General features: G+C 41.9%; 1 protein-coding gene across 3 annotated transcripts in view; it reads right to left on the bottom strand.

Annotated features, from left to right (window-relative positions):
* The window catches only part of SLC44A1 (solute carrier family 44 member 1), a 198,145-nt gene extending 174,092 nt beyond the window's left edge, over nt 1-24,053 (bottom strand). The window contains exon 1 of one of the 3 annotated variants that reach the window (XM_045882818.3): nt 23,770-24,053. In XM_045882818.3, the coding sequence (XP_045738774.1) occupies nt 23,770-23,805 (36 nt within the window). In that variant the 5' untranslated portion in view covers nt 23,806-24,053. The remainder of the gene's footprint in view (nt 1-23,769) is intronic. The other 2 variants (XM_045882820.3, XM_045882819.3) reach the window with 2 other exon arrangements.
* Nucleotides 24,054-24,530: the final 477 nt, after the last annotated feature.

Below are 24,530 nucleotides of genomic sequence, written 5' to 3'. Positions count from 1 at the left end.
ACACCTATTATGTGCAAGCTACTAGGTAGGGTGCTGTTGAAGACAGGAAAAAAAAATTTAAGAGATCCTCCCCTTCAACTAATATATAAAAAGAAGAAAATAATTCCCACACTAAGAATATAAAAATATCATGAGAGAGGGCACCTGGGTGGCTCAGTTGGCTAAGCAACTGCTTTCGGCTCAGGTCATGATCCTGGAGTCCCGGGATCAAGTCCCGCATCGGACTCCCTGCTCAGCGGGGAGTCTGCTTCTCCCTCTGATCCTCCCCGTCTCATGCTCTCTGTCTCCCATTCTCTCTCTCTGATAAATAAATAAAAAATCTTTAAAAAAAAAAATATCATGAGAGAGAGTACAGAATCTCCATAATCCTGAACCTTCCATTTAAGGTCACAATCTACCTTTCAGCCAGACTCCATACTACTGATAAACACATACTCCAGTCACAAAGCCCTTCCCATGACCAGTTGGAAGTAGGGTGGTGATTAAAAAAAAAAAAAAAAAAAGATACCATTGAACAGGAACGTAGAGGAAGGAAGGAATGAAAAATCTGTACCAGAGAAGCTATAAGATAAATATAAGACAAAGGATTTGCAGAATCTTCTAGAAAACCATCATCCCATGCTACACAGAAAATTAACAAGTCTAACAAGTTTCAACAGGAAGAATCCAAGAGGTAAGAGAAAGCCTGTCAAGATTACAGGATACTGGGGCAACCTGGCTGGCTCGGTCAGTAGAGCATATGACTCTTGATCCCAGGGTCGTGAGTTTGAGACCCACACTAGGCAGAGAGATTACTTTAAAAAAAATTGCATGATACAAAAAGCCTAGCAGCAGAAATCTGAGAAATGTTTTTAGGAAATATGAATCCCAGGGAGTTAGAGCCACAGTTGGTCTTTTTATCTATTATTCCAACAGGACTAGGAAGCATGTGGAAAATTAACCACTAGTTACACAAACGGCATCAAAGAACAGAATTTAGTATTTTACAGTTTAAGACACAACTCTACCAGCAGGAACCTTATTAAGTCTGGAAGAATGACTTTGCTCACAGACTGGCCTATCTCATCAAAAGGGCCTTGAACTAATCACAGAGCAGTAGAAGCCATGATGTAAACCAATACTATAATGCATCATTCATCCAGTAATAAACACTGACTGACCATCTCCGAATTGCCACAGCCTGGTGCCACACTGAGGGATTCAGCGTTCAACCAACCAGACAAATCCCAGTGCTCGCAGAGCTTATGGAGGGAGAAAGCCAGTAAATACATGTAAATAATTTCAGGTGATGATCAGCTTAAAGAAACATAAACCAAGTAAGAAATAGCCCATGACAGGGTTGGGGTAGAAGGGTCATCTCAGAACCGAGGGGGAGCAAGGCTGACAAATCTGAGGGTACCGTCCGGAAGAGAGAAGAAAAGCAAGGGTCTGACACGGAAAGATCTCAGCATGTCTGAAAACAGTGAATCTGGCCAGGACATAATGAACGGAAACTGGTAGGAGGGGAGCTGAAGAGGTAGGCAGAGCCAGATCAAAGCAGAAAGGAAGTCCAGATACACACTTCAGTGTGATGGAAGGTACTGCAGGGTCCTAGGCACAGGGCAGATGGGATAGGAGTTTGCTTTTCGATCACGCAGACTGCTGTGTGGAGAAAGGAGTGCGGGCCCCTGAGCACAAGACAATGTAGGCTCAGACTAGGGTGGTGGCAGCAAAGTTAGCTCATGCCAGACATGATACATAAAGACTAGAGGCAGTCCAAGGAGGGAATGTGGCGGGGCGGGGGGGGGGGGGGGGTGAAGTACCCCAAACATGACCTCCAATGTCAAGATAACACGCGCACAGGAAACTTTACTGTTGGCACTTCAATGCTTTCCTCCCCACTGGGTAGTGAGCTCCGTGAGAGCAGGGGTTGTCTTTTTCTTTACTATAGACCCAAAAGCCAGCATAATGCTTGCAACACCAACAGGTACTCTGAAAAGACTTTTTTTTTTTTTTTGACAAATCTTGACACTTTAAACACAAGTGAGAAAGTATACCCTTAGAAGTATCAGCAAAATTTAGTAGGATGAGACTCAACATTGAGCTGGAACACTGAAGCCCAATAGGTGAATAGGTGAGGAAGTCCAGAAAACCCTAAGCTGTTTCAAACAAACTCACTCAAACATTTACGGAGTGTCTTCTATATCAGACCGATGCAGTATGCCATGAACAGAGGGAGATAAGACACTGCCTCCTCTCCTATCTCCCAGGGGAGAGTTCACACCCTGGTCATCCAGACAAGTACATGCTCTCCACAATGGCAGAGAACCAGGGGGAAACATGTCAGCAGCCCCACTTTTAGAAAGGAGAATAAAGTGAATGTGATTGAGCATAACTTCAACTCAGTAAAATTCTAGCGCAGATTAACAAAAGAGGGTTTGGGGGCTCTCAAGAAGAGGTATATAGTAAGAGCCAGCACATATACCTGAGCAAGCCATTCCTGGTTAATGTCATGTCCTTGTTTGACATTAGGAGAACAGAGATTGGGAAACATATGATACAGCTGAATTTTACTAAAATGTGTTGATCTTATCTAATACTATCTCTGAAGATAAGAGATGGGACTCAAATAAGTGTCAAATATATTTGGAACTGCTCAAATGGTTTTGTGTGTGTGTGTGTGTGTGTGTGTGTGTTTTAAGTAGGCTCCATGCCCATCATGGAGCCCAACATGGGGCTTGAACTCACGACCCTGAGATCAAGACCTGAGCTGAGATCAAAAGTTGGATGCTTAATTCACTGAGCCACCCAGGCACCCCAGAACTGCTCAAATGGTCTTGGGAAAAGAGCTGACCAACTAAAGAGAGGTCTTGAAAAGAAATGAAAAATATTTTTAATAATAATTAAACAATAAATAATATCAAGGCTAAAAGATAATGACACAAGGGTTTTCCAAAGGAAAGAGGCCAGTGAACCCCACAATTAAGCCCTTTCTGAAATGAATATGAAGACATAATTGGCTTGCTGACCCAATCATCAGATAATAAAAACTTAATAAAATAAAAATAATAAAAAATAAAAAGAAAGGAATAACAAATATACTGGATAATAAAGTCAGAATTCCAAAAGTTCAAGAAAGTCTACAAAACTGGGCAAAAACCAATAGCTTTAAATTTCCTAGGGAAATTCAAGTTTTGTCCTCATGTTTTAAAAATCCAACATTATAGAAACATCAGGACAGGAAAAAAAGATGTCTTAGGGCTTTTGGTAGACTGCAAGCTAACGTAAGTGAAGTTATTGGAAAAGCTCATTCCACCTTGGGCAACATGAAGAATCCAGAAGGACTGACTTAGTCTAGTTTAGTGAGCTCCTTTCTGTGCACCACACTTTAATGAAACTGTTAAACCAGAACTCATAAAGATGAAAGAGACTTATATAGTACTGCCAGTAAATGCTGACTTACTGAATACATGCATTTAACTCTGCTCCCTTCCAAAATGCCACTAAAATGACAGTAAAGGGATTTAAAATATTTGGAGCTTGGAAGTGGGTAGGAGAGAGATAACTGACCTAGAAGACTCCAAAAAGCTATTCTGAGTCAACAGTGGAAAAGCAGGAAGCATATCGACTTATGGCACAAGAAAATCCCCCAAACCTCACGAATTAGTGGTATAAGATATCTCTGGAACTGGAGGTGACAGTGGGCTTAAATGGGAGAATTTAGTGCAAGGAGGCTCAAAAGCAAGTTACACCCTGTGTGCAACTGAGCACCTAACTGCCCCTTGTCTGCCCAGAAGGGTTGTGGCCAGGGGTACCCCATGGGAAACAAAAAAATTTAAGTGGAAGTTTACGTATTAAATATTGAGACCAACTCCCACCCAACTTTCTTTCCCCCTTGTGTCCCAGAACTCTGGCAACCAGGCTAGTAATGCCCTCCACGAGAGAGGGGCAAACTTCTTTGGAAAAATCTGACCAGTCCAAAAGATGCTGACACTGGGCATTTCCCAAGGAAACAGGCCAGCCAGACCACCTTCCCAAATGAACCCAGTCAACCATTCCCAAATGAACAGAATATTTTCAAACAACATTTTAGAGCCCGGTACTTAAATAATGAGCAGATAGCTAAAATTACTAGGCATTTAAGGAAAGTTTTAACATGAATGCAGAGACAAACAGAACAAAGTTGGAAGAAACAGATGATGCAGATAGAGAACTGAATTTAAGACAAATGTGCACACATATGCCCAGAGAGATAAGAATAGAAGATGCAAAAATGAAAAAGAATGTTGAAGAGAACAAAATAAAATACCCTAGGAAATTAAGAACTCACAGCAGAAATAAAAATGCAATAGAAATACTGAAAGATAAATTGAGGAAATCTACCAGAATGTGGAGAAAACAGGAGTTCAGAAATGAAAGAAGAAAATTAAGGAACAGGGGAAACAGATGGGAAAGAATCAAAGAAAATTCAGGAAAATTTTTCCCAACTGCAAAACACAAATTTCCAGATTGAAAGACTCCACAGCGGTCAGCGTTAACAGATGAAAACAGATCCTCAAAAGACACATCACTGAAAAATGTCAGAACACGGGTTACAAGGAAGATCCTCAAAGATTCCAGAGAGGATAAAACAAGTTGAATACCAAAAAATCAAGAATCAGAATGGCAACAGAGTCAACAGCCACCCTAGAAACAAAGACGACAAAAGAAAAACACATTTTAAATGCTGAGGGACAATAATTTCCAATCCAGAATTTTACATCCAGCCAAATGTAAAATAGGTAAGAGGTAGGAATAAAAGTATGCAAGGTATCAAAAAAAAAAAAAAATTACCTCAAGTATCCTTTCTCAGGAAACTACCGAAGCAGGTATTTTACCAAATCAAGGGAATAAACCAAGACAGAAAAGACCAGAACAGTTAACAATGATGAAAGAAACTAAAGGTTTAAATACACGGAGAACTATACCACCATCACAGATAGGAAAACTCAGTATTCTTTGACAATTCTTCCTTAACTGATTGATCTACAGTTTTAACGCAAGCCAAATCAAAACCCCAGTAGGAATTTTTTTGGTAGGTATTGACAAGCTGATTCTAAAATGTATAAGGAAAGACAAAAGAACTGTAACAGCCAAAATAGATCTTTAAAAAGAAGGAAAAGGTTAAAGGAATCACACTACTTGATTTCAATATATAGTATAAAGCTACCATAAAACAGATGAATGAAACAGAATAGAAAGTTTGGAAATGGACCCACACATATATGGTTGGTATCTAATCGCTTCTCAGCCTTTTGGCTAAGATCAAGTGAAAAAGGTACAAATGCAATTCAGTGGGAAAATGTATAGCATTTTCAACAAATTGTACTGGAATAATTAGACACCCATATGCAAAAATGCAAACAAACAAAAACCCAACTTATACCTCAAACCCTCTACAAACTCAACTTAAAATGGATCACAGCCCTTAACGTAAGATGTAAAAATAGAAAATTGTAGGGCTGTGTGTATATCTAGTTGCTTCGCTGGGGAAGTGATCCAAAGGTCTACCTACTCCTAACACACACTGTCAACCAATTCTGTTGTTTTCAGCCTCTTTTCTCACCCATGCCCTCAGGGATCCCTGGGCCTTAGATTCTAGGTGATCAGGATCTACATTTATGCCACCCCAAGGAGTTTGGAGAAGGAGCAGAAATAAGTGGATATTGAATCCACCATGTTGATCAGACTCACTGGTCTCATTTCAAGCAGAAAGATGTTCTGAACTCTTCCCAGATCTTGCAGTTTAAAGGCAAAAAAAAAGTTTTCTTCCTCCAATTCTATTTCACCTTCTTCCCTCCTTTCCTCCATTTTCCTTACACAGAAAGGTATTTTATTTCATAAAATAAAGAAAGCCGCATAGACATTTTAAAAATATTAAGTAAATTTTTAAAAAGTCCACAGGATCCAGATAAAGATCAAGGTAATCCCTGGTATGATGTGAAGGGAAATCTCAAATCAAGAGCTTTACAGTAGGCCTGAAAACCCGCCAGCCCGGACTGGAGCTATGGAAGAGATCGAGTCGGGAAATTGAAATTGAAATGAGTATCTAAGGTATCTGAGCTGACTCAAAGAAATTCACACAACTAGGCAAGAATTTAGAGGTAAATTATTCATTAAGTGCATAGAAAACTAGGTAAACAGCAAAACAAGACAATTATCTCCAAGAGCAACAAAAGATTATGTAAGATTGATGAAATATTACATGACTCTGCTGTGAAGAACACTTACATAGTCATAATGTAAAGACTGAACATTGATCCAAACAAAATTATGATATGTCTACAGCAGGAGGATAACAGGGTGTGCCCATGGGATGGGGCAAAGAATGGTGTTGCAAGAGAGCTCAATCTTCATGGTCCATAACGGGAGGCCAAAATTAATGCCAGAAACTGAAGAACCAGGAGGCAGCAATACAAGCATGTTAGAGATATAGAGGCAAAAGCAAAAGATTTAGTTCAAAGATTTGAAAGTGATGGCCTCAGGGCAACAGAAAATGGGGGAGACTTAAATAAAAAATCCTGCTGGAAATGTTTGACTCTTTAAAAATATATGCATGTATAGCTTTGGTAGGAATAAAAAAATAAATCTTAAAAATCAAAGCATAAGAGGGAAAAAAGGGGGAGCCCAGAATAGTACAGGATCTGGAATCATGACATGTAGAAATGGTTGTATAAATTAAGGGTTTTTAAGTTTAAAATACACACAAACTTGGCACACATTAAAGGCTGATTTCTATCTTCAGTTCAGTTAATCTCCCTGGCTAAAGGGTGCAGAATCAGAATCAACAGTAAAGTTACATGGACACAAGAGCTCAGCTGTGCAAAAATGAAGACATTTCTAACTGCCTGAAAGCAGAATTAACTATCTCAGGAAGCAGTGAGCTCTCTGCTGATGGAGGTATTTAAGCAGAGCCTGAACAAAGTCCACTTAGTGGACATGATACCTTGGTGGGTTGGGCTACAGACCTCAAGGCCCTGCCAGTTGTGGGATTCTGTAAAAGGATTTCACGTAATAATCTCCTTTGAATTAGTACTATTGTAAAGAAGGTATAGGAACTCTGGTAGGTGAATAAGCTTAGGCACTTAGGACATGTGTGTCTCTTCCTTCCATACCACCTTCTCCTTTTAGCTTTTGACTTTTCATTTCAAAAGTCTTTTTTTAAAAAGATTTATTTATTTGTTTATTTATTTGAGAGTGAGCGAGCGAGAGAGAGAGAGAAAGTACGAGTGGGGGAGGGGCGGGTGGAGAAGCAGGCTTCCTGCTGAGCAGGGAGCCCACCTCAGGGCTAAATCCCAGGACCTCAGGACCACAACCAGAGCCGAAGGTAGCCACTCTGAGCCACCCAAGCGCCCCCATTTCGGAAGTCTTAAATATATTTACATTTGGTTATGAATCACGTAAAATATTTTTGGAAGCAGATGAAGTGTAAATACTTTGAGAGTAGAAGAGAAAATGCCCATCTGAGTGGGAGAAAGCTGGAAGAGAATCAAGAAGCTAGTCTGATGTAGTGATAAGAGACAAGTGAAGAACCCACTCTGGGCCCTGTGGTTCGGTGGCTGTGGGACATCAAACAGGTCACAGTACCCAGGTAGGTATGAGACTCTGGGACCACACCTCTGATATGAGGCAAGAGTACCTGGACTTCCTGGCAGGGTGAAAGGACAGAGATCTGGGATTCAGTCAACAGATGTGGATGAGCAGCAAGAAAGCCACCAGAGATTAGTGAACAACAAAAGAATACCTTTCATTTGTTCTACTTTAAATAAAGTTACTAGAACCTTGCACTATCAAAGAACAAAAACCACACCTTAGCTTAAATGTTAGTCATTTCAATGCAGGAATAAAAATATTAAACATATGGGGCACCTGGGTGGAAGAGCATGTGACTCTTGATCTCAGGGTCGTGAGTTTGAGCCCCACATTGGGGGTAGAGATCACTTAAATTAAAAACTTAAAAAAATATATTAAACATATTATAGGTACCATCTTTTCTATGGGACTACCTCGAGAGTCCATGTGACCAGTCTATAGGCTTCAGGGAAGCTTTATTTTCTAGTAAAGGACACTATTTTTCCCTTCACTTTGTGCAATAAAATACTATCACACCTACAGACACAATAAATTTACCCCAAAGTTTACCGAACTCCACCCTTACCAGTTAAGAACTGACACAGATCATACTTCAAAAGTAGTATCTATTTCTAGCTCTTATTTGTATTTTATTTTTTTAAAAAGATTTATTTTATTTATTTGAGAGAGCAAGTGAGCAGGGGGAAGGGCAGAGGGGAAGGGAGAGAGAATTCTCAAGCAGACTCCTGCTGAGCAAGGAGCCTGACGCGGGGCTCAATCCCAGGACCCCGAGATCACGACTTGAGATGAAATCAGGAGTCAGCTGCTCAACCAACTGCTAGCTCTTATTTTTAAAAAATTAGTTAGAATCTACCAAGAAATTGTCAGCACTTTACACACTGTAAACGAGTGGAAAGAGAGGTGCAGGTGCACTCCAGCACTGTGGGAGCCCCTGCCCTCCTCTGTAGGCTGTATACTTATAGAGGTAAAGTCTCTTTCTTGGTTAAAGCCAGTCCTTAGCAGCCTGACCAGCACACTTGCCAGTAAACATTGAACTGAACCAAAGCATGTGACCCGCCTGGAATGTTCTCTTTATTTTACCAACATTCTTGATGCTTTTACTTTTTTCTTTTCAGTGCCTTCCCACTGGCCTCAGAGCTTCTCACTCCTGCACCACAGTCATGGGCAGGGGTGGTCATTTTTGCTGTGCTTTTTGTCCTTCCAGTCACACTTTGAACAAAATACATAGGATCTATAGCTCTGCTCACTCTGCTACCAGACAGGCATTGTGAAGATGGGCCAGACGAGCTTCCTTCATGTATTCTGCAATGTGAGCCAATTTAAAAAAAAAAAAAAAGAAGAAGGGGAGTAGGGAGGCAGAGGCAGAAGGGAAGAGAAGCCTTCATTCCCATAAATCTATCAACCAGTGCTGATTACATAGCATACTTCGGTGTGACCAGCCCAGATGTCTCTAGTTTATGATGTGCTTTTTTTTTTCCCCCTGACTGACTAGTATTAATGTCTTCACTAAAACTTCATTATAATGAAGGGACACACGCTAACAAGGTCAGGTTCATGATCACTAGTATTAACAAACATTTCGAATAATGGCCTTATTATAATCTTCAGGTTCATTCCCATTTCCTTCCACCACAGGTTATATTTGTTTTAATAGTAATTTTGACAAGTATCTTTAGCATCCTAAACTGTTAGTCCCTGAATACCCCATCCCACCATCACATTTATTCAATAAGCATCTACTGCAGATCTATTATTTGCTTAGCCAGTCTAACTACATCTCTATTCTCAATTCTTTCTCCAACAAAAGACAACATTGGATCACTAGGTCCACCTCTGGATGGCCCTCTGAGGTGGTAGGCAGCAGGCCCAGAGGACGGAAGAAAACCCCCAAACCCAACTGGCTGGTTCCTTCTCTTACGGTTGGCCCAGCTGGCCGCACAGCAGTCTAGCCAGATTCCCAAATTACAAACTGGTAGGGTCCTTCCCTAACTTCTTGGGAGATCTCAAACCACAAATCTGAGAAACCATTCACATGAAGGCTTTTAGATTATAATATACTCAAGTGACTTGAAATTTATTTACATTGTTCTGCTAATATTTTAAACAACATGAAGCTTGTGATGTGTTCGAACTCCGTTTCAGATCTGCTGAGAGCTTCCTACCTAAGGGTTATCTGATCCAAGAACATTCTTGTTACTACCACACTCTCCTTTGTTGTCACTTAAGGGAACTGAGAAGGAATACTTCAAGAACCATTTCTCAAAGTGTGTTCTGCAGAACAGTTCCTCAAGATGTAATGAAAAGGGCCATCTGGCTGATTAAATGGATAGAGCTTGCAACTTTTTATCTCAGAGTTGTTGAGTTCGAGCCCCGTTGGAGGTAGTTTACTTAAAAATAAGTAAAATATATTTAAAAATAGATGTAATGAAAAGAAAAAAATTAACGACAAATAAATTCAAAAGGTCAGTTATGCAAAGTTAAACTGGTTACTGGGGTTGGGGATGGGGCGTGTGGGGCAATAAGCCTTTAATAGGCTGATATGCACTGTGACTCAAACAAAAGAGGTAAGGGAGATGTTGGGGAGATGGTATGGAATGAGCAAGAATTTCCCAAACTTTTATGACCTGAGAGCCCTTTTCTTGGAAGATCACCTAGTAGCCCTGGTGTTTCGGGAGCACGGCCGTCGGAGAAACCCTTAAGGCATTCCTAAATAAGTAACATTTGTATCCTTACTGTGGAATAGCACCCATGGATCACAGAGCCTGGTAAGTAGCAGGTCAGAAGAAAGTGTTCCTCCTGCCCAGGAGGCTCCCTGCTCTGTTTGCTTGTTACTACAAGAGAAACATGCCTTTCTACTTGCTCTTGGCAAGTTTCTAGATTAAACTGTATTAATTATCACTACCTATTTAAAAATGAATTGCATTCAATTTTAAAATGAAAGTATTAAAGTATTATTTCTAAACTTTCATAACTGAAATCTACTTCAACCACCACCATCTATTCCAAAATGTTTTTCTTGACGTAGAAGTACAGTTAGTTTCAGAATGTATTTAATATGCTAGACCTAAAACTTGAGATCTTTAGAATTGTCTTCCAACACTTCATGTTTTTGGACTTGTCATGAAAATACAAAATCACATGCAAAAAAGATTTAAAGAAACTTCAGAGCCTAGCAAGCAAGGAATAAAATTCTCTTAAATATGCTGAGTTTTAAGCACAATTTCGTTTAAAAAAAAAAAAAATCCAGCTTTTGCCCTGGTGGTGAAAATTTCTGCTTTTGTAATTTGATCCTAATGTGCATGCTAATTATTTGTTCTACAAAGTCAACTTCACTGTGGCTGTTTTCTTCACCCTTTCCTTTCTTACTGCTCTCCAGAGCCTTGTTCGTACTCACTATTAAATACCACCAGCATCAATTACATTAACCCTTTTAGAGGCCATGGATCTCCAAAGACTGACTAAATAAACATATACTCCTTATTTAAAATGATATTCTCAAGAATCTGAGTTACGGGGGAAAGGACACAATTATAGTCACATTTGGTAAACTTACTGCCATGATAGACTTATTCAGACTCAAGGTTTTAGAAGAATCTGTAAAAGGGCCCAGGAGGGAATGCAGAGCAGTCAAGGGTCCCTAGAGTCCAAGGTTTATAACCACCACTTATGCAGACCACACTCTGCTCCAAACTGTCATCCTGGACCTCCAGTTTGGGGTGCATTGATTTAAAACCAAGACCCTCAGGGCACCTGGGTGGCTCAGTTGGTTAAGAATCAGACTCTCAATTTTGACTCAGGTCATGATCTGAAGGTGTGAGACCAAGCCAGCCTTGGGTTCCATGCTCAGCAGGGAGTCTGCTGGAGATCCTCTCCCTCTCCTTCTGCCCATCCCCCCGACCCGCTCAATCTCTCTCTAAAATAAATAAATGTTAAACTGGTAAGAACAGATACTACACTTGATCTTAGCCAAATAAATAAATGTTAAAAAATAAATAAAACCAACACCCTCCCCTACACACACACACACACACACACACTTTAAAGTGAGGGCAAACAGTACACACAATCTCTGAATTTAAGTGACAGGTAAGTGGTGTCTGAGGTACGTTTAATATACTATCCAAATGTAGTAGTCCTCAGTACAGCAGAGAGAGAGGAATGTAGTGCAGGAGGAAATGTACATGCTTTGAACTACTCCAGGCTTTACACTACTTGGGGGAACTTGGGCAAACTGCCTAAGCTTTCTCAGCCTCAGCTTCCTAATCTGTAAAATGGGGCTAACAGTGGCACCCCCTCCCAGAGTTGTGAGAAAAACATGAAATTTATTATATGAGAGCAGACAGGGAATGAGCACAGAGAAACCGCCAGTTCATGACCAGTCATCACTCATTCCCTAGTTGTCTGCTCTCGTATTTCATGCCCTTTCCTTCCCCTCAGAGATCACCCATCCTGAAAGCATCTCCTCTAGGTGCATGACTTAAAGCATTATCTGAAATCCAGTTCTAGGTCTTCCATTGCCTATGGGAAACTGCTAGCTACATGGAGGTACTGGTATCACCTCAAAACTCAGTGCACACAAAATTAAACTCACCTTCCCTTCCCCACATACTAGTCTCCATCTCCCCTTGCAATGCCTATTACAATACCCTTCCTCTATTATATGGCATTCTAAACTGGTTTTATTCCCTCTCCTTCATCCCACAGACCCAGATAAGTCAGGAAAGTCTGTCCTATTTCAATTCCACAATATCTCTTCTCTGTTTCCCATTTGGGAAACACTGTTTGGTCCAAGATAATGAACAGCTTCCTGGGTGGCATCTGTTTCCCTTTCTCCCACTTCGAGCACAGCAAGGCTGTCATATTAATCTTCCTTAAATCACTCTGAAAAACTCTCCATGGCTGCCTATTTCCTTCCCTTCAAATATTAATGCCTTCCCTACATGTAACATCTCTTCTCTCTACTCTGGCCAGGTCTCCTTTGCAGTGAGTTAAAGGCTTCCTTGCCTCTGTTCAAGCCATTCCTTTCATTGGAGTGCCCCTTCTGTTTTCTACTGAAATCTGTCTTTCCTCCCACTCAAAGCCCCATCCTTTAAGGCCAACGGTCATTTTTAGGTAGCCCACTCACCAACTAGTCCATCCTTTCTTGGTTTCCCCATTCCCTGAACTCCTAAGCACCCAGTTTAGCCTCTCATTATTGCTGCTTATTTCACCCTGAGGGCTCATCTTCTAGACACAATTTAAAATTTTTAGAAGTCAGGGTCCCTTTTCCAAAACCCAAACAGGACTTTTTCCAGGGGAGGATTAATGGATACAAAGACATCTGACAGATTTAGTTTCCATTAATATGATAATGCTGGAGATATTTTCATGGTCTGTGCAATTTGCTATAAGCCTATATGAGACAAGTTTTATTACTGTTCCCATTCTACATCTGGGGAAAGTGAGGCATCAAATGTTAAAGAATTTGGTCCAAATAACCCAGCTGGTGACAGAATTGAAATTCAAACCCGTGCAGTCTGGCTATGCAGCCCATATTCTCATCAGTAAAAGATGGTGTTCAATTCTACGGATTCTAGTGGCCCTTTGGGGTAACAGTAGGGAAAGAATTTCTTATAAGGAAGGTAAAAGGCCACTTATGCATTAAGGGAGGATCATTAAGCTGGGGATGGGAAATGAGACACATATAGACTTTTTTTTAGTATAAAAAAATGTTACACCAAAAATACTGTATTTAAAATTAAACTCTTTTGCTATTATAAATAACACCAAATGGAAAGATTCTTGCATATGGCATTTACTGTACTTTTGGAGTACTAAATAAGTGAGGTCTACTGCTTTTTATGGCTTTCAATGTATGTCATCAAACAATGTCCCAAGAGAGTCATTCCAATTTATTCAGCAAATCAATAAAGTACACTTGAGTCAAAACCACATGAGCAATTAATATTCTGTTAACTTTTACCAAAGTTGCAGGTGTAAAAGAGTGTCTCTGTGCTTTCAGTTAATTTGATTATCAGTAAGATTGAACACATTTACATATTAGTTTACTATTTCCTCTTCTGTAAATTGGCTATTTGTTGCAGAGATGCATTTTTTATGAGGGCTCTTTATATCGTAGATATCCTAAATAATGATGTGAATCTTCAGGTTTATTATTCTTTATACAAAAAAGAAAGAAAGAAATTAAACGGAAGGGAAGGAAAAAAAGGCACTCTCATAATACTGAGTGGGATGTACTAGGATAGAGAAGGAAAAAAGAGAGTGCCTTTTTTTCCTTCTCTATCCTAGTACATCCCACTCAGTATTATGGCTCCTTAAGTGCATCAGGGAGGGGTCAAAAGGAAAAAGAAAATGTTAGGGAAAAGAGAATAAACGAGTATCAAATAGACAGAGATAAACACACACAGAAGAGGTAGACGAGGAAATTGAGAGCTAGAGGGAAGAGGTTATCTAAACCCCCAAGATTCTCTTGAGGATCACTGACTGTGGGAATATTAATTAGCTACTTAACCATTATTCCAACCTTAAATGGTCTTCTTTATCCTGAAGCTATTCTGGCCTCAGAACGGGAAAGAGGCAGGGGGTGGGTAAAAGAAACAGGGGCTTCAGTAGTGGCTAGAGCAATATTCCTGGGAGAACAGAAAGATAATTGTGTGACTTCCAGCTATGAGCTGTTAAGTCTTATAATGGAGCTAGAAGCAAAATGTTAGGAAACACTGCAGAGGTGTGACTTTACAGGCAGAAGAAAATGGCAAAACTATGTAACAGGGACTACTGGCTGACGACCCGTCACCATCCCCACCCTCTGCACTGCAGTCGGAGTTCTAGTGCTGCTCCACCCTCCACTTGACTCCAGGAAATCCTGGTTAGTTTAAGCCAACCAATGACAGGGTACTTGGTCTCCCCACTGCTAGAAATTGTTTAGGCATGAGTATGCAACCCTCCCTAACTCCTACTAAAGGGAAAACACTGGAGGTTGTCAGCTCAGCAAAAGAAAGTAGGAAGAGCCACATGCATCTTGGGATCATGAGGGCAGATAAGTGAGGAGAAATGATCTTCCTTAAAATAAAAAAAAAAAATTAAAAAGCAAAAAGAGAAGTCAGGTCCTCGCTGACATCATCAAGCCGCTAAATTAACCAACCTAGAAGACATACGACCTTGCAATTTATGCAAGATTAATTTTTTTAATATTTTAGCTATTTAGATTTAAGGTTTCTTTCTTTTTTTTTTTTTTTAAGATTTTACTTATTCATTTGACAGATAGAGACATAGCGAGAGGGGGAACACAAGCAGGGGGAGTGGGAGAGGGAGAAGCAGGCTCCCCACCAAGCAGGGAGCCCAATGTGGGGCTCAATCCCAGGGTCCCAGGACCATGACCCGAGCCGAAGGCAGACACCCAACGACCGAGCCACCCAGGCGCCCCTTAAGGTTTCTTTATTTCTTACAGTGGAATTATCCTAAGTGATTCATAATGAAAAATGTTACAAGATCATCATCATCACCACAATGCTACAAAAAAAAACCTTTTATACCTTAACTACTACTTGAACATCCTGAAGTAACCGCCTATTTCCAATTTTTCTTTTTGCTGTTTTCTTTATTTTACGTTCTATAAAAGTATCCAGAAATCAAACACTTCTGTTTAACAATTTTCAGTATATCTAACAACCTTAAAAATTAGACTAAAAATAGCTTTTAAGAGTTTCTTTTCTAAATAAATGTCCAAACAGTTGGTTGTGAGATGTTGTAGAGAAGAGCTAAAAAGAGTAATATTATTTTCACATAATAAATAATTTCCAGTGATTCATCAACCAAATGTTTTTTAAGTAAATCCTATTATATAACTGATATGAAATCAAAGAAGAGTCTATTGAGGCACCTGGGTGGCACAGTCTGTTAAGTGTCAGATTCTTGGTTTCGGCTCAGGTCATGATCTCAGGGTCCTGGAATGGAGCCCCATGTTGGGCTCCCTGCTCATCAGGGACTCTACTTGTCCCTTTTCCTCTGCCCCTCCACGGCCCCTGCTCATGTGCACACTTGCTAGCTCTCTCTCTCTCAAATAAATAAATAAAATCTTTAAAAAAAAGATTTTATTTATTTATTTGACAGAGAGAGAGACAGCAAGGGAGGGAACACGAGCAGGGGGAGTGGGAGAGGGAGAAGTAGGCTTCCCACTGAGCAGGGAGCCCCATGCGGGGCTTGATCCCAGGACCCTGGGATCATGACCTGAGCCGAAGGCAGACACCTAACAACTGAGCCCCCAGGCGTCCCCAAATAAAATCTTAAAAAAAAAAACAACTCTCCCTCTCCTCTGCAGCTCCCCCCCCAAAATATATAAATCTTTTTTTTTTTTTTTAAAAAGGAATATATCACAGGAAAAAATAAACTAAGGACCCCCCACTACCACGGAGTATATTAAAACCTACTGAAAGAGGGTGCCTGGGTGGCTTAGTTGGTTAAGTGTCTGCCTTCGGCTCAGGTCATGATCCCAAGGTCCGGGGATCCAGCCCTGCATTGGGTTCCTTGCTCAGCCATCTCCCTCTGCTGCTCCCCCAGCTCATGCCAACAAGCGCGTGCTCTCTCTCTCAAATAAATAAAATCTTAAAAAAAAAAAAAAAAAAAACTGAAAAATGCAAATCACTTTCAAAAATCACCTTTTAAAAAGAGTACCAAGTTTGACACAATGCATAAATTCAAAATTGGAACATCATGCTGTGCTATTTTCCAAATAAATGAGACAACAAAAAGTACTAAAAGGGAAGAAATATTACTGTGCCAAAAACTTTAACCATTTCCAGAGTGAATTCCCACAGTAGAAATAACAATGCCTCTTTAATGACTGAAGTTTTCACCAGTTCAAACACTTTTTCTTTATAACACCTCACATAAAGTCCCATCCATTTGTGCCTGCTATAAAAACGTCAGCACTGTAAATCCAACTGGCCCGTTATTGGAGTGGACCAGTCTTTTCCCATCCACCTGACCCGGGAACTTACACCTCTATAAGTCCCCTTGCTTCACATATGACATGTATACCTGCAACATACAAGCTGCCAAAGAATGCTGTTGAGGATGGTATAGAGAATCTTCTTTCGAAGTCTTTATACCTTTAAAAAATTGTTGTATTGAATTATAAATCATCAGACTTGCTAAGGTAGCAGTTCATCCACATCCGTTCATGGAAGGAAAGAGAACATTTGTTAATTTATTCAAATATATCCTGAGCACCTATCATGTACCGGCTATCAACCTAGCACAGAGAATAACAGCAATGAACAAAGCAGACATGGTCCCACTCTTTGTCAGCTCAGTCTAGACCAGGGGTCAGCAAACATTTTCTTTAAAGGCCACAGAGTAAATATTTACTTTTGTAGAGTCTCTGTCATAACTATTCAACCTTGCCACTGTAGCATGAAAGTAGCCACGGACAATATGTAAACAAATGAGTGGGATCGTGTCACAATAAAACTATGTGGACAATGAAAGTCAAATTTTATACAGTTGTACGAAATAAATGTATCATGCAATAATCTGTTGATTTTTTCCATTAAAAATACACACACACACACACAATTTTAGCATTCTTAGCTTGCAAGCCATATAAAAACAGGTAGCCGGCCAGATTTGGCCCATGGACTAGTTTTGCCAACTCCCAGTCTAGACAATATCAACTGTATAATTATTTGTTTTTTGCTTTAAGTACTCAAAGGTAAAATTCTTTTTTTTTTTTTAAAGATTTATTTATTCATTTGACAGAGACAGAGAGAGAGACAGAGAGAGAGAGGGAACACAAGCAGGGGGAGTGGGAGAGGGAAAAAGGGGGAGTGGGAGAGGGAGAAGCAGGCCTCCTGCTGAGCAGGGAGCCCGATGTGGGGCTGGATCCCAGGACCCTAGGATCATGACCTGAGCCGAAGGCAGACGCTTAACGACTGAGCCACCCAGGCGCCCCAAAGGTAAAATTCTTAAGGCTATGAGAATTTATTGAGGAGACGTGGCCTGGTTTGAAGGATCGGGGAGCCTTTTCCAAAGAAGTAACTTTAAGGCTAAAACTTAAGGGATGAGTAGTAGCCAACCAAGGGCCAGGGAGAAAACAGTCTTCCAGACAAGTGAATATCAAGTGGAAAAAGTCCTAAAAGGAGAAGGAATACAATCCACTGAGGAATCTGTGAAGTTGGAAAAAGTCCTAAAAGGAGAAGGAATACAATCCACTGAGGAATCTGTGAGGTTGGAGCACGAAGAGTGAGCATAAGAGGACAATGACACTAGAGAGACAGAGACCACCCCACAAAGAGTCTTGTTGGCTAAGGTCAGAGATTCTGGTCTTTGTCTTAAAAGCAGTCGGAAACCATTAAAGGGTTTCAAGCAGGAGAGGGACACAATCAGCTTTGGATTTTTTAAAGATCACTGAGACTGCAGTACGGAAAGAAAAATTTGAAGAGAGCATGAATAATACAGGGAGATCCCTAAGCAAGGTTCTGGCCAGAGATGATGGAGGCTTAGACTGGGGTGTTGGCAATAGAATTTAGAAGGTAAAAGAAGCAAGATGTGGTGACGAGACGTGGAGGAATGAAAGTTAGGCCCCTGCATGTCTCAGTTTCCACATCAGGATATTGGTATCCTTCAGTGAACCAGAGATTCTGAAAAGATGAGTGTGTGTACAAATTTTGAGTTCAGTTTTTGACATGCTGAGTTTGAGTTGCCTATAAGATATCCTACTGGAAGTGCTATGTAATCAGTTGGATATTAGGATCAGAAGCCAGGACAGAGTTTCTTTCAATTCAGTAATTCAGTTTGGGAAATGTCAGCATACAGATTGTAATTGAAACCATAAGAGGAGATGAAGTTACCTAAAGAAAGGCTATGTTCTCAGTGGTTTTCAACTTTGACGGCAGAGGAGAATCACCAAGGGAACTTTGAAAAATTTTGATGCCCAGGCAGTGACCCTGAACCAATGAAATCAGAATCTCTGGGAGTAGGACCCAAGCATTAGTGTTCTTTAAAGTTATCTAAGTGTTTCTAATGTACAGCCAAGATTGCAAAGATAAGAGGACTTAAAACATTAAGAATTAACTGGACTGCAGAAAGATCAAGAGATTAAGAGACAGAGTAGGTTTCTAGTCCCAGCTACCTCATAAAGATTTCTCCGACCTCAGACTACTTCATAGCTTCTCAATTCTAGTTTAGCTCAACAGAAAAGTGAGATAGTAGGACTGGTTTATCTCTAATATCCCCTAGAGTCCTAAAAATCTGACCCAAAGTTACAACATGGAAATATTTCTTCTTCTTGGGGGGGAGGGGAGGAACGGAGGGTGTGAAGGGTTATGTAGAAACACAGCTATTAACCAATTACCAGAGCATAATAGAGAATGCGTTTTTATAAATAATTATCCTCCCAAACCAATAACATTTCTAAATGATAGGATGAACACATCAAATAGTATTTGATAGCATTTGTGAAGCATGGGAACATTCTAGCTAGACTAGTTTTGCTCTATTATATACTATATTGTTCCACAGCTAGGACCTCCATGAAGTTCAAAATGGTGCCATGAATTTAAATTGGAAATTCCTTAATCCAAAATTTTATCGAGTGGACTTTTTCTAAAGACAGAGTGAGCTGCAATTTAAGATTTGGGAAACATGCTTGTGAACACAGAAACACAGGACTGCGATCCAGAAGACCAGGATTAAAGTTTGGATCTGTCCACTTGGTAGCTGACTTCAGCCAACTTTCCTAACCTTCTTCAGCTGTACAATGAAACTCCCAATTTCTTCAGTTACTGTAGAAATTACAACACGAAAATCACTGTGGAAAATAGCTATACAAAAAGCATTACCATTTTTACATTGTTTTCCAATTTTAACAGTAACTTTGATTTACATATTTTGAGGATCTTCTATACCAAGAGCACAGTATTCAGAAGAAGAAGAAAAATAAACTGTCTTCATGCCATGACTTTTTAATCCCAGAAAGTCTACTTTGCTGGACATAGTTTAATGGAACAACTTAGTTTCTATTGGGAAAACCCACTACACTCTTCAAATGCCATTTTTATCATCTGACTTCAAATTCCACAAAGCAGATGGAGACTACAGTATTATTAAAATCTGTTAAGGAACAGTTAACATACTCAAAAAGTTAACCAGTATTACTGAACCACTTGACTGTTTTTCATTACTCCCTAGACAAGACAGAAGAGCTACAAAAAGACAGTTAAACTTATAGCTCTCAATTTGAGTACCATGGGACAAGACAGTAGACAAGTACAATTTCTGCTAAAGTCAGATAGACGAGGAGTGGTTTGTTCAACCAGAAAGACTCTCCTCCATCCTTCTCACAATTTCTAAAGTTAGAACCAAAGGACACAGAACTTCAGAGCACTTGCAGAATCTCCTGGCCTCCAAAGCACTGCTGTGAGAAATAATGATCTAGCCATTAACAACAGACTTACGGCAGTTTCCTAAGTAATCTTTGGAAAGCCTGCTTCATTCAAACTGGTTTGTCAATGGGAAAGAACATTTCATAAATCTGAAGATTTACACATGAACTTTGAAATTTAACATTACAAGAATAGAAATTATGTCAGGTTTAACAGAATAAACGAATTATGGAGAGTTGGGAATAAATTTTAAGAGTCTTAGGGAAGATTAGTGCTGTAAAAAGAAACTCAAGACTATCTCACTTTTACGTTCCCTTCAAAGAGATTTTTAGGCAAAGGCTATCATGTGTTGGCCTGTTTTGAGCAGTTACTAATATTAGCAAATAACTTGTAGTGGTCACTAATAAAAATCATAATTAAGAGTTCTATAAGAGCCCTGACTCTGTAGACACTCTTAAGACTCTTAGATGTACATAACTGATAGGGCACAAAATCATTTTGCCAATAATTTGCTCCTTCGGCAATGAAATACAAGTTAGTATAGAAGGTGACACTTCCCTTTGATCTAAATCCTAAAACAGGATAATTATTTTGATGGCAAATTATGATATCCAGACACTGCCAAGAAAATGCAAATAATATCAGGACAGACTACAAGAGATGAAACAGTTGGGAAGACCATAAACTCTTTTATGAGAGTCTACAACATAGCAAGAGACTAGGAGGAAAAATAAATTACATTTCAAAAGTGAATCCCTACCACAAAAAGGAAACGCACTATATTTACATTGATAAAACCTGCCAGAGCTTTAAAATTGCTGACGATACCACTGAGAAAAGCTAAGCTGAACTGCAGAGTACCCCGAAGCACGTTGTTTTGATGTGCTATGCAGGTTATCATTAGAGTTTGCAGACAAGCTTTTTAAAGATGTTACAGCCACTGCTCCAACTAAAATACAGGCATTGAGCAGAGCACCAGAAGAAAAGGAGAATCCTGCTCAATTCTGCAAACTGATGGTACCATTGATAAAATAGGAAGGAATGTGGGAAAGGCAGGTCAATTTTAACTTAAACAGTTCAAATTTGAGCTTCAAAGAGGATGGCTTGGTGGAATTAGTCAACCAGCCCATGAAGTGAAACAGCACGCGGCTCAGGGCTGGACTCATATTCAATGTTACTTGCCAGCCAGATAGTGAAATGTGTGTGTATACATTCTGTTTATTGAGTACTGCTAAGCAACTATTCTGTACAAGGTATAGTGAGGCACTGCAATGGATACAAAGATGGGGAAAACAAAAGCAGCTCCTGTTATCAAGAAGCTTACAGTCCAGTAGAAGGGATGAAAAGAAACACATTTGGCCTGAAAATACAACTGAGGCATCTAAGAAAGGTTCAAAGTGACTGTGAAGTTGCATCCCTATTTTGTTTCAACACAACATACATAGATACGATATTATTCTAAAACTGGGGACACTCCTGAAAGGGGCATTAAAATGCCAGCAGATTGGTAACACTTCACAAATGAAGAATGATGCCAAAATCTCAAATTAAAAAAAAAAAAAAAGATGACCAGCTCTTTGGCACAAAACCTCTTCCTCGATGCTCCACTGAACACTACAGGTCCCTAAAGCTGAACTTAAAGGCATGTGACAGCTGCTGATTGGTTATAGGAATCTACAGAAGGAAAAAAAAAAAAAAATGCACCCCTGAGGGTGCATGACATGCATCTTGTCTGTAGAACATGGCATGAAGGAAACAGTGACTGCAAGAGGAGGAAAAAGCGAAGAAAATGTATGTGACAGCATTCTGAAAAGTAAGATGTGGAGCTAGTCAAATGCAAGACCTGTGATTAAATCAGAGTTTTGGTCCAGCATCCATCCCTCCCAATTTTAACTGTTCACACACTGAATAAGCCATCCACAAACTATCAATAATGTCCTGGTTTAAAGGCATTTCACCACCAAAGGGGGGATGTAAAGTCACCCAGTTCCTAAAAGAAAGGCAGTATGAAAACACCTTTTTGGTGAAAATAATATCTAAGTAAATGTGAGATGAATAGCACTCAACTAGATTCCCCCCTCCCCCAAAACTCCCTAACCAGTTGAAAGGTATTGTGTAATCCCACACCTTTAACTGTTAATATGAAAACACTGGTCTTTCGACCTCTCCTCCATACCACCACCTATAGTTTTCTTGCCTATTCCAACTGAATAGGAAGGTTTAACTAACTAAACCAATCAGCCTGACCGTGATCCTAGTAGGGGAAAAAACAACAACAACAACAACAACAACAACAAAAAACCCAGTAAGCAAACACCCTTTAAAAAAACGGACAAATAGGTTGGATACTTCATAAAACATAGACGTCCTCCATTCATCTGCAATTCTAGTCATTTTCGAACAGATCTCAGATTTTCAGAGCAAGTATGCAGGTTATTTAAAACTGAGTTATATATAGTCATTTAGCAGCCGCAAAACACTTCTGGCATTATCGCAGATGCTCGATCTCTGGAGGAAATTTTTTTTTTCCAAACTAGCATTTTTCTTCACCAAGAACCAACCAGCCTTTATTTCTAAAAACGAGAGCCCTTGTCTTCCGCCCAAAACAAACAAATCAAAGACCACAGTTAAATTCTACGCTAATGAAACTGTGAGATTACATCCCAGGCGTTGTCAGAGCCTATTTTTCATACACCAACACGTTTGATGCAGTATTCCTGATTGCTTTTTATCGTATTTGTAAATACTCACTAATCCACTAAATTAGGTAATTTACAAACAGGTCCTCTCAGTTATTAGTGGCCAGCAGTCAAGTTCTATTACATTTGATCCTTATACAGTTGTCTAAACATTTCCATCCAGGTTAAGGGCTCGGATCGGCAAGGGAGGGGGAGGTTAGCGAAATTTGGATGGGGGCAGGGTAGAAGCTGGGAGAAATCTCTGCATCTCAGCCCTCAGCGGCAACATTCAGCCAGTGCCCACCGAAAAACTAAATTCGGCACCTCTTCCTCCTGTTACACTGGCAACAAAGAGGGAGTTTCCGTAACGCTCCCGTCACCCACCAGGTGCCCAATCTCCTTCCCAGCCTAGTGTCAGCGCTCCCGCAGGGGCCTCGGTGCACGAAGAGGCCGCGGTGCCCAGGGTCAGGGCACAAAGGGGGGATGGGGTGCAAGGCGAGCGGGTGGGATCTGGGAAGTGGGCCGTGTAAGGGCTCCGGAACCCGCTTAAACACCTGAACCTGCTGTCGGGGGCGGCGGGCAAGAGAAAGGGGCAGAATATCCAATGGAGCAGAAACTGGAATAACGTGGAAAAGGGGTGAAGAGCCCACACTGAGGGTACTCCGCCTGGGGGCACAGAAAACAGCCGGTGGATGAGGAAGGGGAGACTCCAAGGAGATGGGAAGAGAGGCGCAAGGCCCAGAAGACGAGGGAACGGGGTGCCACCTGGGGCAGAGCAGAGAGGAGGCGCCTGTGTTGCTTCTACCTGCAGGCGGGCGGGACGGGCCGCTCAGGTGTGACTGGGAAGAGGCCAAGTCGGAAAGGGGCCAGCGAGAGCCGGGGGCGTACTGGGGGCCGCGCAGAGGGGGCTGCGAGTTGGCAGCCGCGGAGCCAGCGCGGGGGCACCTGCGGGACAGACTCCAGGGATACGCGGGGGTGGGGGTCTCCGGAGCGCACGGTGGGCTGAAGGGAGCATCTCGGGCAGCGGGAGGCAGCGGGTGCCAGCGGCGCGGCGCTGGGGAAGCATCCGGGCGGGCGGCCGGGAGGCGGGAGCCCCTCACCTGCGCGGCGGAGGAGGCGGAGCTGCAGCAGCCCATGGCGGGGCCGGAGGAGCCCGGAGGCGGCGCCCGGCGCGCAGCTACGCCCCGGAGCCCCTCGGCATGCGAGCCGGCGGGCGCCCGGGGAGGGCGCGGCCTGGCCCCGCACGGCTCGGCGGCGGCGGCGGCGGTTCGGGCGGCGCGGGCAGTCAGAAGGCGGCGCGGCTCGGGGCGGGCGCCGGCCACATCCCCCGGCGGCGGCGGCGGCGGCTGCGCGGCTCCTGCTCGGCTCCTGCTGCCGCAGCTGCTCCCCAGCGGAAAGGGGCGGGCGGCGGCGGCGGCGGCGCCTCCCCCTGTCCCTCGCCTCCCGCCTCCCGCTCCCAGTCCCTCTCCCGCTCCCTCTCCCGGGCCGCCGCCTCCTCAGCGCCGCGCGCGTCTCCCATCAGACTCCCCGCCCCCAGTGCAGCGCCGCGCCGACAGCCGGGCGGCGGCGGCCAAAACGAGGCCGGGCCCTCCGGCGCGCGTCGGAGCCTGCGCAGTGTCGAGCCTATTTAGCCGTGGCACCGAGGCACAACGCTGCCTCGGAGCAAGAGGTCGCATGGGGCTGAGGCTCCCGGGGGCTGAGCGGGCTCGCAGCCGAAATGTGGCCGGATTGCTTCCGGACCCGAGAGGCACTGGCGAGGCATGCGGAGTTGCTCGCTTTCCCCACTGGACGCGCAACCCGAAGACCCTAAGGGCATCCTACTGCTCCTACGGTTGCTTTTTATCCAGAGCAAAGTGTACAC

This window comes from Mirounga angustirostris, unplaced genomic scaffold, assembly GCF_029215605.1.
Source record: "Mirounga angustirostris isolate CCGP_5_RB_7025 unplaced genomic scaffold, mMirAng1.0.hap1 SCAF_15, whole genome shotgun sequence".
NCBI classification, from domain to species: Eukaryota; Metazoa; Chordata; class Mammalia; order Carnivora; family Phocidae; genus Mirounga; species Mirounga angustirostris.
The sequence above is the reverse complement of the archived record's forward strand: the minus strand, read 5'-3'. Positions and strand labels throughout refer to the sequence as shown.